At 45.9% G+C, this 13774-nt stretch overlaps 1 protein-coding gene across 1 annotated transcript; it reads right to left on the reverse strand.

Moving 5' to 3' along the window:
• Positions 1-2325: 2325 nt before the first annotated feature.
• Positions 2326-11770, reverse strand: rsph9.L (radial spoke head 9 homolog L homeolog). Its single transcript, XM_018262113.2, has 5 exons — positions 11450-11770; positions 8080-8245; positions 5328-5457; positions 4525-4671; positions 2326-2778 (listed from the first exon to the last, which is right to left on the reverse strand). Exons 1-5 carry the CDS (start codon positions 11677-11679, stop codon positions 2618-2620), a joined length of 834 nt encoding a protein of 277 aa, XP_018117602.1. The 5' UTR covers positions 11680-11770; the 3' UTR covers positions 2326-2617.
• Between the last annotated feature and the right edge of the window lie 2004 nt (positions 11771-13774).

Genomic DNA, 13774 nt, shown 5'->3' on the forward strand with positions numbered 1-13774 from the left:
AAAGGAAGCTCCAGTGACTCTAAATCCCATTAGTAGCGGAACAGGAAGGTCTGGTGGCTCTATATTCCATTTATACTGGAAAAGGACGCTCTGGTGATTCTTCATCCCATCAGAACTGGCACTAAAAGTGGTGACTCTATAGCCCATTAATACTGGGACAGGAAGTTCTGGTGCCTCTATGTAGCATCAGTACTGGGTCAGGATGCTCTGTTGACTCTATATCCCATTAATACAGGGACAGGATGTTCTGGTGACTCTATGTAGCATCAGTACTGGCACTAAAGCTTCTGTGACTATATATCCTATCAGTACTGAGAGTAAAAGCCCTGGTGACTCTATGTCCCATCAGTATTGGAACTAGAAGCTCTGGTGACTTTACTTTATAGCTTGGCTGATAATTGAAACCGCTTTGCAAGAGTCTTGGCTGACTGTTAAGACAGTTGTATCTGTAGGCAAGACACATGTTTTACATTAAAGCTTTGGCTATCTGGGTTAGAAACACATTTGGAGACGAACATGATCCAAACAACCCAGTGGAAAGGAATGGTCTCTTTGGCAGAGTCTCCTGATGATTGTCATGATTGTAATAAAAGCTGAAGGAAGCAGCAAATTGAGCAATTACCACTTACAGTGACCCATGAGCAAATCACAATTTCCCCTTTGGGGTTAAAATATTCTGTCTCTGCAAGCTGATTGAGAGCTGCAATCTAATAACCCATTGCAATAACCACAGTGTGGCTACTTGATAAATTGTGACACCCTGATAAATCATCTCTGAAGCAATATAATCCACTTTTTTGCGAACTTGCTGCTCTGAATTTGCTTCCATTTGCTGATCCCCCCTAGTTACTTCACTGGAATCTCATTAAGGGTGGAATGTCTATTGGCGCTGGAAGGAATCACCTTGAACAGAGAGAAGTGAGGTCTGTGCCATCCAGATGGAAGAAGCTGAGCCAACCTGATGTGAGCATTTCCTTGGCCAATTCTCTTTGGTACAAAGATGTGTTTAGTCTGAACCTCCTCAAGCGATTGCAGCTGCAGCTACGGCCTTATATCTCTTGTACTGAGCGGCACACAACTTCTTCTTCACACCCATAAATCTGCCCCAAATAATGCCAAAACCTCTAATGACTGTGCCTGGTGCCAGTGCTGCTACCCACTTGCAGCTTGCATGCATTAATTTCCATTTTGAAGTTATTGAGCAATCTGGTGCAACAAATAGGGGGGTGTGACCTGCAGAATGGGAGAATAGCACTCAGAGGGTAATGACAGCACTGCTTATTAAATGGATAATAAAAAGGGGTATCCTCAATGCACATTCAGGGGGTCACTACAAAACTGATTTATTGGTCTGCGCACAATATTGTGATTTGTAGATTCATTGGGAGAATGTAGTAACATACACCATGACAGAGTCCTGCAAAGCCTCTTGTCTATACTAAGAGTCCTGCAGAGCATCTTGTCTGTGCTTAGAGTTCTGCAGAGCATCTTGCGTGTTCTTAGAGTTCTGCAGATAATCTTGTCTGTGCTAAGAGTCCTGCAGAGCATCTTGTGCGTACTTGGAGTGATGCAGAGAATCTTGTGTGTGCTTACAGTCCTGCAGAGCATCTTGTGTGTGTTTACAGTCCTGCAGAGCATCTTATGTGTGCTTAGAGTCCTGCAGGGCATCTTGTGTGTGCTTAGAGTTCTGCAGAGCATCTTGTCTGTGCTTAGAGTTCTGCAGAGCATCTTGTCTGTGCTTAGAGTTCTGCAGAGCATCTTGTGTGTACTTAGAGGGATGCAGAGCATTTTGCTAGACCAGTGGCAGCTACATTTCTACAGTCTGGGTGGCATTGTGGTAAGTGCAGGATACTCTGCAAGACTTGGGCAAGCATTGGGGCAAGGGTAAATGGTTCCCTCAAATCGCGGTCATCCAGGAGCAGCCTGGACATTACCACAAGTGTAAACAGATGATTTTAGATACTATTTAGCATTACATTGATATATAACTTTATATTTAACTTTGATTTGAGAGATTATGGATTGTGCCACAAGGTGGCACAAACAATTAAAACTAAGAGCAGAGATACCCATGTGCAAAATTCCTTAGAATATGACACTGCTGCAAAGGCTCCATATACCACTGACATACTTCTCTCCCCTCACTATAAAACATGGGACATTTGAGCACAGAGTGAATGAGACCTGGGGTGTCTGGGGTAGATAGCTGCAATCTATGTTCCTGTGCAGTTTGTCAGTAGAACACAAGGTCATTACTGGACTCCCAAAAAGCAGTAGGAAGGTGCACTTCACACACGGGAGGTTTGTTTAGGAACTATTAATAAGTCAGTGCAAATAGCTCTTTATTGGAAGTGGGGTGCAGTTCTGTACAAACATAGCTTCCATGGAGATAGTTGGATTTTAGTGGCTCTGGGCAAGGACATGAAAAGTGGCCCTTACTCACTGGGGGCAAAGGGGAACATCAGTGCAGAACTAGTGCAGTTACAGACCATGCTACTGATTATATCTAAATACTACTGATCATTCCCAGTTGTACAGCAGCAGGGGATGAGGAATTGACCCCACAGTGAAATTTAGCATTTACCCATGAGATGGCTCTGTGGAAAGGGGCAGATGCTTAGATCATGAATGGAAGGTCGAGATTACGCTCTCCGGTGCCAATGTAAAGGAACCCGTGCAGTGGGGTGAGGGGCACATGATAGAAAGTCATTCCCAGCCACAAGAGGCTGCGAAGGATCAGGACGCTGTTCCCCTGCTCAAACTGGAGGCCCCAGGAACCTGTAACAGAGACAGACCTCTTGTCAGCAAATTCTTCCCATTATATGGATCGGGGTCTTTCTGGCCACTGCTTTCACCCCAGGCTCACTAGTACGAGTGTTACTCAGTAACAATATAAGTCGCGCTTTTTGCCAGATGGGGAGTGCTGAAGCCTCTGGAATTTGTGGATCAGCACCCAGTACAGTACATCAGGGCCACGCAATATGTAATCACTCTCATTCTTACAGCTCAGTCAGCAATGCCAGAGCTTTGATCCTCAGTCATGCAGCCTAGCACCTCATAAAGCAGAGCTCTGGCGCGGCTGCTGCACGCTCTTTATATCCTACAATCTGGGAATCAAGAAGAGGAAATGGGGCAGCACAGCCAATCTGGATATATAGTGAATAAAGTACCCCCAATTGTAAAATATAAGGATATTATAAGTCACCTTCGGCCTTGTGCTTTTATACAGGTCATGGAACTCCGAGGTTAAAAGGGAAAGTTGTGCTCACCACTAATTTTTAAAACCATTTTGCGGGGGTGCAATGAGGCTGTGACCACAAAATACATATAGACAAATACAAGAGGTCCTCTGCACTCAACCCATTATCAATATATTTAAGACAGAGACATTTTGTGCATACCGCTACTGAAAAATGCCTTTTGGGATTTTGTTTTGTTTAAAGGGTAAGGCATTTTTCAGTAGCAGTATGCACAAAATGTCTCTGTCTTAAATATATTGATAATGGGTTGAGTGCAGAGGACATACATATACTTCCTTATACAGGGTCTCAAGGAAGACCGAAACATTGGAAAAATAAATAAACTTTACCTCTTTTCACCATATTTTAAGTCCTGTGAATGCCTTGCTTTATATATATATATATATATATATATATATATATATATATATATATATATATATATATATATATATATATATATATATATATATATATATATATATATTTACCCACATTATATAAATTCCTCTTAAAGTGATACAAATAATTATGGAAATGTTTGTGGAGGAAATACATATGGAAATGTATCGTGGAGTGTGTTTCTTGATACAGATAAGGGATCTTTCTATAATTTTTGGAACTTCATACCTTAAGTCTTCTAGAAAGTCATTTAAACATTAATAATACCCAATAGGATTGTTTTGCCTCCAATAATTATATCTTAGATGTATTATCACAGACTTGTTACTGTCTGCCGACTTCCCTAACCTTCTACCTATCTCACAGACTTGTTACTGCCTGCCGACTTCCCTGACCTCTTGCCTTCCATAAGGACCTTCCTCCCTTCTACTCACTTGTCTGCCGTTACCCTAGTTTTTTTCATTATAAAGTCTTGCTTTAGTTGCACATTGTGTCCAGGGCGATCACGTCATAGCAACTCTTGGTAACATAGCAGCACATAGGCTGTCATCAGCTAGTTCCCTGGCATATTTACAGCACTGCCAGTAAGCAGTATTTGTGAGTGATTAAGTTGGATAGTGGGAGAATAACCAAGAGCACTAGGCTGGTATGAAATCCAAACCTTCAGTGTGCCCATGGGGAATAGTATGGGAATAGTATAACATTGGGGGATGGGAATGTTAGATAATGCTTGGGAATATATGGGAATACAGAGCAGGAAATTCAGTCTCTCTCCCTCAAGTTGGTCACATTTAGCATCACTCTCCCCTGTATCAGTGGTAAATGCCATGAGCAAAATTTCATGATATAATATCCCTCTATGCTCAATGTCCCAGCTACTCACCCCTGGGAATATCATGTTCTAGTGAGTCCAGGAAGTCTATAGATGGATCCAGCGCAGCCTTTTCCAACAGGGACCTCTTCTTGGGGTTCAGCGAGGGGGTAAAGTGGAAGTAGGAGCTCAGCTTCTTCGCTTCACTCACCTCAAGGCCTAAAGGAATGAATGAGAGGAAGAAGCATGTAGAGTGCGTGCAAAGGCCACAGGGCCACAGGGCCACGAGAGAAATACACTATTGAGAGCAATCTGATTATTATTATTATTATTATTGACATGTTGATAAACACAAAGTGTGAGCACTCTGCCAGTCCATCTATGCCAGGTGCCACATAAGTAATGCCCGCTGCTGTCGCTTCTCTATCATCCAGATCATGCTGGGCTTCCAACTGGTACTGGCCAAGACAGGCCCATGCTCTTCTCCCATAGAGTTATATGTAACCCAGAAATGTGAACTGTCCTGGCAAGTTGATACTTCCATGTCAGTGCCAGAGATTCTATGAACTATAACATTTAAAGGGTTAATGCTGTGCTCCTTCCGCTAAACAATAATTTCCCAGGAGATGAGCAGGTCACAAATAACTGCCCTGTGCTGCGTTCTAGAAAATGTTGTCATACGGGGCTCTGTGAATTCTGATGGCGGCCCTGGAGCAAACGGTCACTCACTGACCAGGGATCTAATTGTGAGCCCAGAAACAGGAACCCACTGGTACAAAGCTGCCCACCCTATAGAAAGTGCCTATATTATGCCAAGATAAGGAGTTGGTGGGCACAGCCAGTCCTCCGCCAGTGGTCCACTTTTCCATACTTACCTCGAAAGCTGTGGTTGACAACGACTTGCCCAACAGGATTCTTGATGTAGGCTCCCCGTGGTGCAACAGCTGCCTCCTTATCAATCATAGCAATGGTGCCCGTCAGGCGTGCCTCTTCCTTAATGTGAGTCTGTGCATGACAGAGGCCAAGTCATAAGCCAGGCATAATAAATACCAAGCATTACAGATGCCGCAAAGTGAGAGCATATCCAACGCATGACTGGTGACTGCTCATAGAAACACAGTGGGACTGAGTGGAATTGATCCCACCTTTCTGGAGTTAGTAACATTGCTGAACTGAGCCACATAAACAGTGCCGTGTCACAAGGGGCCACATCAAGAACCAAAGCACTGACTGGCTAAGTAATCCTAGTTTATAGGAATTATGGTTTGCCCTAGGGCAGCACCATCTAGCAAGATGGGAAGTGACTGTCTCATACATTCATTTAGCACCAGCTATATTACTAGAGGCCAGCGGGGAGAGAGGGGGGGGGGCAGGAACACAACAGCTCTATTTGGGACTAGTAACTTCATGTTACACTACTGGTTTGGCTGATGCTGGGGACAACACTATACCCCCCCCCCCAACATGCCCCACTTGCACTACCTCTGTTGCTAGGAGCCATGAGGGGTAACCCTAGGCCCCCTAGCCCAGTGTGGTATACGGAATGCAAATCATTGTAATTAGAGAAATAATTACTGCCCAAGTGTCCCACTTTACTACAATCATATTGCAAAAAGGAGATTGACTGTCCATATATTGCAATATATTTAAAGGGATCCTGTCATGATTTTTTGAGATGTAGTTTTTATTTCTAATTTACACTGTTTACACTGCAAATAATTCACTCTACAATATAAAATTTCATTCCTTAACCAGCAAGTGTATTTTTTTTAGTTGTAGTATTGGTGTATTTACAAGAGAATCTGATCAACACCCGTACACAAGTTAACTTAAAGGCCAACGTGTCAACTCCAGGTGATTTCCAGTTCAGGGTGCTACAAAACACATTAATGTCTTTCATATACATGCACTGAATATTGTATGAAAATTAGTTTCATTCAATATTATCGGTGCGTCTATGGTGCGGCTATTTATTATATAATCCCCTAACTACCTAACCCATATATGTATATTTTGGTGTGTAGGCGTCATTTCAGGACATTTTGCCTGGTCATGTGCTTTCAGAAAGAGCCAGCACTTTAGGATGGAAGTGCTTTCTGGCACACTGTTGTTTCTCCTACTCAATGTACTGTAACTGAATGTGTCTCAGTGGGACCTGGATTTTACTATTGAGTGCTGTTCATAGATCTACCAGGCAGCTGTTATCTTGTGTTATGGAACTGTTATCTGGTTACCTTCTCATTGTTCTGTTGTTAGGCTGCTGGGGGGGAGGGGTGAAATCACTCCAACTTGCAATACAGCAGTAAAGAGTGACTGAGGTTTATCAGAGCACAAGTCATCTAAATTAAATATAAAATATAAAAAAATCTGTTTGCTCTTTTGAGAATTGGATTTCAGTGCAGAAGTCTGCTGGAGCAGCACTGTTAACTAATGTGTTTTGAAAAAAATATATCCCTTTAAGCTGGCCAACTACATCAAAGTCATCCCTGGTCTGGCCAGTCCTACACTCAACTTTCATCTGATTCATAAAGAGTTTTATTGCTTCATTATACATTTCCCCGCCCCCTTTCTCTGATGCGCCTCTTACGCACACGCATGGAGGCGCTCATGCGTGCACATCACCATGCGCATGTGCAGACGGCACTGCTCGGCACGCATGCGCTAACGGCACTGTGTGGTGAGCACAACTTTCCCTTGTTTGTTATAGAAAGGAGTTTGATTCAATGTTACAATGTGCATTCAAGTACAGTGTCGGCCTGGATACCAGGAAAACTCCCGGTGGGCCAAGGTGTCAGTGGGCCCTCCTGCTTATAAACATTCGGCCTATTTCATGGCCATTACCAATTTTTATGAGAACAAAGAGGATAAATAGATGGATTAATAGATTATAGTACGTAAAGAAAACAGACTAGGAGAATAGAGGCTGAGCGAGGAGAGGAAGAATAATAGTACTGAGAGTGGGCCCCTGGTCTAAGGTCTTTGGGTGGGCCCCCGGTGTCCCAGTCCGACACTGTGTGGGGGCCCCCAAGATAACAGTCCCAGTGGGCCCAGGACCCCCAGTCCAACACTGTTCAAGTTCATAAGCAATGGCACAGCTATATGGGTATTACCTGGGCAATATAACATAAAATCCAGCAGCACTCCGATAAGTGAATCAAATATTTATTTGTGTCACTAGCCAAGCGTTTCTGGCTATTCCAGCTGGATAAGCCTGAAACGTTGCTTGGCTAGGGGCACGAATAAATATTTGATTCACTTATCGGAGTGCTGCTGGATTTTATGTTATACTGTGGGAATTTACCTTTGCAGAGAGGAACACAGCTGTGCACCCGACGCTTCAACAGGCGGTTTAGTGTGAGTGTGGCACTATTATTGACGGTATTACCTGGGCGAAACATCCCGTGACTTTGGGTATTGCTTGGGCAATGCACATGTACCATCATGTGACCGTGGGTATTGTCTATGCAAAGTACCTCGCCTGTTCGACTTTGCCCAATCTTATTTAACGGCATTTCTTCTTAAATTAGTACCTTAGTTGCAGAATTAATTCTAAAACAATTTAGGGAACAAACTGCCTTCTGGGCTAAATCTGTAGTAGCCAATGTAGTAATGTAACAGGACACTTACAATGAGTTCCTCCTCGTCCGCTGACTCTCCTTCCCCAGACTTCCTACGGATGATATGTTCATATTCATGTGCAGGGTCCCCTATAAAACGTCCTTTAACCACTTGTGTCTCAGCAATGAGGGAATCCGTCGCAGGCGGCAGGAGGCACCAATCCACATAGTTCAAGCTGATGGGGAAACAAGAGGGGAAATGTCATCTATGAACCGGGAACAAGATGTACAGAAGTAAAACATACAGCTGCACTGAATCCTTTAGCAGCAGCCAGAATCTCACAGGGACAATTTGTACTGAAGCCAAAACCCCTGCAGTTCTATGGGGGGAGGTCAAAAGTCACCTGTAGCAGAATGTGGGTGGGAGGGTGAGAAGCCCAGCAATAGAATGGGAGGATGAGAAGCCCAGCAATAGAATGGGAGAGTGAGAAGCCCAGCAATAGAATGGGAGGGTGAGAAGCCCAGCAATAGAATGGGAGGGTGAGAAGTCCAGCAATAGAATGGGAGGGTGAGAAGCTCAGCAATAGAATGGGAGGGTGAGAAGCTCAGCAATAGAATGGGAGGGTGAGAAGCCCAGCAATAGAATGGGAGGGTGAGAAGCCCAGCAATAGAATGGGAGGGTGAGAAGCCCAGCAATAGCATGGGAGGGTGAGAAGCCCAGCAATAGAATGGGAGGGTGAGAAGCTCAGCAATAGAATGGGAGGGTGAGAAGCCCAGCAATAGAATGGGAGGGTGAGAAGCCCAGCAATAGAATGGGAGGGTGAGAAGCCCAGCAATAGAATGGGAGGTTGAGAAGCCCAGCAATAGAATGGGAGGGGGAGAAGCCCAGAAATAGAATGGGAGGATGAGAAGCTCAGCAATAGAATGGGAGGGTGAGAAGCCCAGCAATAGAATGGGAGGTTGAGAAGCCCAGCAATAGAATGGGAGGGGGAGAAGCCCAGCAATAGAATGGGAGGGGGAGAAGCCCAGCAATAGAATGGGAGGGTCAGAAGCCCAGCAATAGAATGGGAGGGTGAGAAGCCCAGCAATAGAATGGGAGGGTGAGAAGCTCAGCAATAGAATGGGAGGGTGAGAAGCCCAGCAATAGAATGGGAGGGTGAGAAGCCCAGCAATAGAATGGGAGGGTGAGAAGCCCAGCAATAGAATGGGAGGGTGAGAAGCCCAGCAATAGAATGGGAGGGTGAGAAGCCCAGCAATAGAATGGGAGGGTGAGAAGCCCAGCAATAGAATGGGAGGGTGAGAAGCCCAGCAATAGCATGGGAGGGTGAGAAGCCCAGCAATAGAATGGGAGGGTGAGAAGCTCAGCAATAGAATGGGAGGGTGAGAAGCCCAGCAATAGAATGGGAGGGTGAGAAGCCCAGCAATAGAATGGGAGGGTGAGAAGCCCAGCAATAGAATGGGAGGTTGAGAAGCCCAGCAATAGAATGGGAGGGGGAGAAGCCCAGAAATAGAATGGGAGGATGAGAAGCTCAGCAATAGAATGGGAGGGTGAGAAGCCCAGCAATAGAATGGGAGGTTGAGAATCCCGGCAATAGAATGGGAGGGGGAGAAGCCCAGCAATAGAATGGGAGGGGGAGAAGCCCAGCAATAGAATGGGAGGGGGAGAAGCCCAGCAATAGAATGGGAGGGTGAGAAGCCCAGCAATAGAATGGGAGGGTGAGAAGCCCAGCAATAGAATGGGAGGGTGAGAAGCCCAGCAATAGAATGGGAGGGTGAGAAGCCCAGCAATAGCATGGGAGGGTGAGAAGCCCAGCAATAGAATGGGAGGGTGAGAAGCTCAGCAATAGAATGGGAGGGTGAGAAGCCCAGCAATAGAATGGGAGGGTGAGAAGCCCAGCAATAGAATGGGAGGGTGAGAAGCCCAGCAATAGAATGGGAGGTTGAGAAGCCCAGCAATAGAATGGGAGGGGGAGAAGCCCAGAAATAGAATGGGAGGATGAGAAGCTCAGCAATAGAATGGGAGGGTGAGAAGCCCAGCAATAGAATGGGAGGGTGAGAAGCCCAGCAATAGAATGGGAGGGGGAGAAGCCCAGCAATAGAATGTGAGGGGGAGAAGCCCAGCAATAGAATGGGAGGGGGAGAAGCCCAGCAATAGAATGGGAGGGTGAGAAGCCCAGCAATAGAATGGGAGGGTGAGAAGCCCAGCAATAGAATGGGAGGGTGAGAAGCCCAGCAATAGAATGGGAGGGTGAGAAGCCCAGCAATAGAATGGGAGGGGGAGAAGCTCAGCAATAGCATGGGAGGGTGAGAAGCCCAGCAATAGAATGGGAGGGTGAGAAGCTCAGCAATAGAATGGGAGGGTGAGAAGCCCAGCAATAGAATGGGAGGGTGAGAAGCCCAGCAATAGAATGGGAGGGTGAGAAGCCCAGCAATAGAATGGGAGGTTGAGAAGCCCAGCAATAGAATGGGAGGGGGAGAAGCCCAGAAATAGAATGGGAGGATGAGAAGCTCAGCAATAGAATGGGAGGGTGAGAAGCCCAGCAATAGAATGGGAGGTTGAGAATCCCAGCAATAGAATGGGAGGTTGAGAATCCCAGCAATAGAATGGGAGGGGGAGAAGCCCAGCAATAGAATGGGAGGGGGAGAAGCCCAGCAATAGAATGGGAGGGGGAGAAGCCCAGCAATAGAATGGGAGGGTGAGAAGCCCAGCAATAGAATGGGAGGGTGAGAAGCCCAGCAATAGAATGGGAGGGTGAGAAGCCCAGCAATAGAATGGGAGGGTGAGAAGCCCAGCAATAGAATGGGAGGGTGAGAAGCCCAGCAATAGCATGGGAGGGTGAGAAGCCCAGCAATAGAATGGGAGGGTGAGAAGCTCAGCAATAGAATGGGAGGGTGAGAAGCCCAGCAATAGAATGGGAGGGTGAGAAGCCCAGCAATAGAATGGGAGGGGGAGAAGCCCAGCAATAGAATGTGAGGGGGAGAAGCCCAGCAATAGAATGGGAGGGGGAGAAGCCCAGCAATAGAATGGGAGGGTGAGAAGCCCAGCAATAGAATGGGAGGGGGAGAAGCCCAGCAATAGAATGTGAGGGGGAGAAGCCCAGCAATAGAATGGGAGGGTGAGAAGCCCAGCAATAGAATGGGAGGGTGAGAAGCCCAGCAATAGAATGGGAGGGTGAGAAGCCCAGCAATAGAATGGGAGGGTGAGAAGCCCAGCAATAGAATGGGAGGGGGAGAAGCTCAGCAATAGAATGGGAGGGTGAGAAGCCCAGCAATAGAATGGGAGGGTGAGAAGCCCAGCAATAGAATGGGAGGGTGAGAAGCCCAGCAATAGAATGGGAGGGTGAGAAGCCCAGCAATAGAATGGGAGGGTGAGAAGTCCAGCAATAGAATGGGAGGGGGAGACGCCCAGCAATAGAAAGCTTTTGTGGGTCAGTCCTCACCTGTAGAAGGATTTGCGCCCCTGCAGTAGATCGGGCCCCTCGTTGCCCTGCGCTATAACATAGTCCCCGCGGACCCCCAGCACTTTGCCCCATAATCGGACGCGACAGAGTCGCAGATCCCTCTGCAAGAGGAGGAGGGAGGATCTCAGAGCCGCACATTGCTCAGGACTCAGCCCCAGGCCGGACCCCGAAACCAACTCCAGAGACAGCGCCAGACTCTCTGCTTCCATCTCTGCTCTTGCTCAGGAACGCTCTGCGGGTAACCATAGAAACGGCCGCCTTGGCAACGCGCGCTTCCGGCCCACGTTGCTTCTGGACGCTTTATATTCGAAAATACTTCCGGTCCTCCCTTGCCTAGCAACATTCGCTTTCTTCCTTGCTCCTGGCAATATGTGCGTTCGGTCCGTAGGCGGGTTACCAACTAATTCCCCTCCGCTGAATTTAGTCCCATGCCTCTCCTCCCAGCAACCCCCGTGCCCCAGTCAGCCCCATGCCTCTCCCCCCAGAGGGTAACTTAGTTTCTGTCTTTGGGAAGCAACTGAGCTCCCATAATCAGCCAATGGTTAGCACACTGGGCATCCCAGCGACACAAGGACACATTATTTTTACCTGCGTGAAACAACCTCAACAATCTGGCCTATAGAGTCTAGCCCAGAGAGTCTTCAGGTTATGCACTCTTGGGAAACCCCAAAATAAAAAATAGGGAATGTAATTTTCACTCTATAATCAGATATGGCATTGACGGACACATTTTTCCCCATTATAGGATGGGCACACACCAATAACTGCCCCACTATGACTTCCTATAGGTGTTATTAGGCACATTGGCCTTTATATAAGTTTTCCTTTCAGCTACCCACCATCCCATAGTGGCACTGCTTCTCCACAGCACACCTGCAGGATGAGAATGGATCTGCCCTGCAATATAACCAGGGAGACAGATGCCTTACAGCAGGGATCCCCAACCTTTTGAACATGTGAGAACAATTCAGAAGTAAAGTGTTGGGGAGCATCATTAGCATGAAAAATGTTCTCTGTGATTGGCCATTTGGTAGCCCCTATGTCAACCTACACCGAGGTTCTGTTTGGCAGTGCACCTGGTATTTATACAACCAAAACTTATTTAAAAATAAGCACCTGCTGCAACTGGGAGCAACATGTTACTCATGAGCTACTGCTTGGGGATCACTGCCTTACAGTCTATATGGGGACAGAGGGTTAGGATTGGACTGTATTTGCCCTGCCAGAAAGCCCAGGATTTGCCTTGTGCATCACACTGCTCAAACGCCAGGAACTAGACATAATTGTGCTCAATTAAGAAATCGATTTCTCTGCTACCAGAAAAAGCACTTCAGAACCTGGCCATTAGCTCCAAACTGCCCACTGTCCGTGATATGCAACATGGGTTTTACCACCAACGATTCACATTATTGCCGGTGGGGAAAGCTTTTAGCCCTTCCTGGTTAGGCACAAGGTAATCCTATGGGTGCAGCACGAGGCAAGGAATACTTTATACGTTCAGTATTTAATTAGTAAAAATTTTTGGCTCCTTTCACCCTCTTTGTTTCTCTTGAGTGTTGATGTCACTTGTTCAATACAGGCTAGTGGTATGAGGGCATCTAGTGGACATTCTAAATACCGGCACACTGGCTGCTCACCTTAGAGGAGACACCTTCTTCCTGCGTTATGTTCCTCTGCCAATAATAAATATCTAGTAAAGAAGTGCAGCCCGGCTGTGTACTAAACTGTGTTCCCCCCTGGGCATTTTTGCACTTTGTTTTGGCTACAAATGTAAGTAAAAGCAGGAGTTAAAGGGGTGGTTTACCTTTAAGGTAACTTTTAGTATGTTATAGCATAGCCAATTCTAAGCAACTTTTCAATTGGTATTCATTATTTATTTTTTATAGTTATTTGCCTTTATCTTCTGACTCTTTGCAGATTTCAATTGGCCGTCGCTGACTCCCTTCTAAAACACAAATGCTCTGTAAGGCTACAAATTTATTTATTGTTACTTTTTTATTACTGATCCTTCTATTCAGGCCATCTCCTATTCCAGTCTCTTATTCAAATCAATGCATGGTTGCTAGGTTAATTTGGACCCTAGTTACCATTGCTTAAGATGTAAATTGAAGAGCTGCTGAATAAAAAGCTAAAGAACTCAAAAACCTTCAATAACAAAAAATGAAAACCAATTGCAAATTGTCTTAGAATATCACTCTCTACATCATAATAAAAGTTATCTCAAAGGTGAACTACCAAACAGTGCTCCTTCCAAACCCTTTCAGTGCTCCATACATACAAAAGTTACTTGTTGGATGCTAAAAG

This window comes from Xenopus laevis, chromosome 5L, assembly GCF_017654675.1.
Source record: "Xenopus laevis strain J_2021 chromosome 5L, Xenopus_laevis_v10.1, whole genome shotgun sequence".
NCBI lineage: Eukaryota > Metazoa > Chordata > Amphibia > Anura > Pipidae > Xenopus > Xenopus laevis.